The following is a 2500-nucleotide window of genomic DNA, read 5'->3' on the forward strand; positions in this document are numbered from 1 at the left end:
CTTTTTGTATTTCTTTTTTTTTTCAATTCATTTTATACAAGTATTTCTTAGAGTTGAGATAACTTTGCTTGACAATTAGGATCTCTTTACAAAGAAAAAATATGAATAGCAATCATAGATATCTTACCAATCCAATTGGGTTTTTTCTAAACGGAGCCTGGATACTTCATTTTTTTAGTCCAACCAACAACTCGTATCAACCAATCAAATTTGTTGAATAATTAGTATTAATCATCTAGATTCTAATATTGATAAATCGATTTTAATTAGCATGTTTGCTACGTAAGGTGTGATCTTGTTTGCAAAACATAAGAAATCAAAGTATTTTGGCCCTCTCTCATATCTCATAAACCAATCCAGAAGGGGGTTGATTAGAAAATTATGATAACTCATTGATTCATCTGGTATATAAATATATGATTATATGATTCGTTTCTAAGTTTACTAGATCGAAAATTTCTAACATTCAAAAACGTATAGACCCAATGTCACATTCAGTAAAGATTTATGATACGTGTATAGGATGTACTCAATGTGTCCGAGCCTGCCCCACCGATGTATTAGAAATGATACCTTCAAAGCCATTGGAATTTTTATTTTATACATTGGAAAAATCCGTTTTGTTATTAATAGACTAGGAAGGGGGAAAAGAATAACTGAAAGAAAGGCAATCGATTAGTTATTCGTCAAAGTTTCATTTATTCAATGACCAGAATTAAACGGGGATATATAGCTCGGAGACGTAGAACAAAAATTCGTTTATTTGCATCAAGCTTTCGGGGGGCTCATTCAAGGCTTACTCGAACTATTACTCAACAGAAAATAAGAGCTTTAGTTTCGGCTCATCGGGATAGGGATAGGACGGAATGAATAATAATTTTTCTTCTATGATCGATCGATATAAACATCAACAGCTCCGAATTGGATCAGTTTCTCCTCAACAAATAAGTGCTTGGGCCACTAAAATCCTGCCTAATGGAGAGATAGTTGGAGAGGTAACAAAACCCTATACTTTTCATTACAAAACTAACACGTAGTAATCTTTTTTTTAACATTCCCAAGAAGTAATTGAGTAAACCATTGACAGTAGTTCCACGGGCATCGAAAAGGAAGAGTAAACCTCACCGATTTTTAACGCCTGAACCATGATATGAAATAAGTCGATAAAGCATAAATCCAATTTCAAAAATTCGAAAGCGGTAAATGCGCAATATGTGACTCATCTGAAGATCTTATTCTGCATAGTATCTCGTTAGATAGATACTGTTACTTTCTCTCGAACCATAGTACTATTATTTGATTAGATCATCGAATCTTTTATTTCTCTTGAGATTTCTTCAATGTTCAGTTCTACACACGTCTTTTTTTCGGAGGTCTACAGCCATTATGTGGCATAGGAGTTACATCCCGTACGAAAGTTAATACTTCTTCACTACTCGTACAGGCTTGACGGAGTTAAGCTGTATTGAGGGAATCGTTTTGTCTCAATCAATCAAGAATGCCTCAACTGGATAAATTCACTTATTTCACACAATTCTTCTGGTCATGCCTTTTCCTCTTTACTTTCTATATTCCATGATCTCGCGAATTACTTCTGAATAAATTCAGAAATTATATGTAAGAACCATAGCATTTCGCGATTCATATCTAAGGGATTCCTCGGTTCGGGCCGAAGAAGCAATGTCACTCGATCATTATCAAACTGACTGCAATCTTTTTCTGTCCGTGAAGATCCCACCAGAGCGCCTTCTACTTCTAATAGGCCATGAACTAGATCAGAATCATTCTCAACGAGTCCATAAGAAGTGATCCCATTTTTTTCATCGGGTCCGGATAAAGACCAAAGATCTTGAGCGACCGATCCGGCAGAACAACTCAAAAGATAAAGAAGTATCGTTAATCTCTTCATGCTCGTTCCAAGCTCGAAGTACCATTTGTACAAATAAGAATCCCCTTCGTTACATGATTTCTTCTTCATATAGATAGATATAGGATCTATGGGGCAATTACTTAGAAGTACATTTTGTGCTACAGCCCTTCCTATCTGATAGAAAAGGATCCCATGATCCTGAACCGATCTTACCTGGGATCGCAAATCCCAAGTTTGTCTATGAAGAGCGGATCTAATTGTATTAGTGTCTATAATTGATTTCTTCTGTGTAATACTAATCGATAGGACCTCATTGGTAAGTGCTACAAGATCTCGTGCATTGGAACCCATGGTTATGGACCCGAATCCGTTAGTATGGAACATTTTCTTTTCCAAGTGAAATCCCCTAGTATATGAAAGAGTGAAAAAGTGCTTTCGTTGTTGTGGAAGAAGAAGCCTTCGTATCTTAATGCACGTATTTAATTTATTCGGAGCTATTAGAGCGGGATCCACTTTTTGGGGAATATGAGTCGAAGCAATAACAAGAATATTTCTAGTAGAACATCTTTCACAATCCCTGGAGAGATGGTTCACTAATAGACCGAGGGCTAAGTCATTCGACTCATTCAC

General features: G+C 36.1%; 1 protein-coding gene across 1 annotated transcript in view; it reads right to left on the minus strand.

Annotated features, from left to right (window-relative positions):
- Positions 1-1588: 1588 nt before the first annotated feature.
- The window catches only part of LOC138886256 (protein Ycf2-like), a 7107-nt gene continuing 6195 nt past the window's right edge, over positions 1589-2500 (minus strand). The window contains exon 3 of the mRNA XM_070167322.1: positions 1589-2500. This exon is cut by the window's right edge and continues 99 nt beyond it. Coding sequence (XP_070023423.1) covers positions 1589-2500 — 912 coding nt within the window.

Source organism: Nicotiana sylvestris, chromosome 2 (genome assembly GCF_000393655.2).
Source record: "Nicotiana sylvestris chromosome 2, ASM39365v2, whole genome shotgun sequence".
Classification (NCBI taxonomy): Eukaryota; Viridiplantae; Streptophyta; class Magnoliopsida; order Solanales; family Solanaceae; genus Nicotiana; species Nicotiana sylvestris.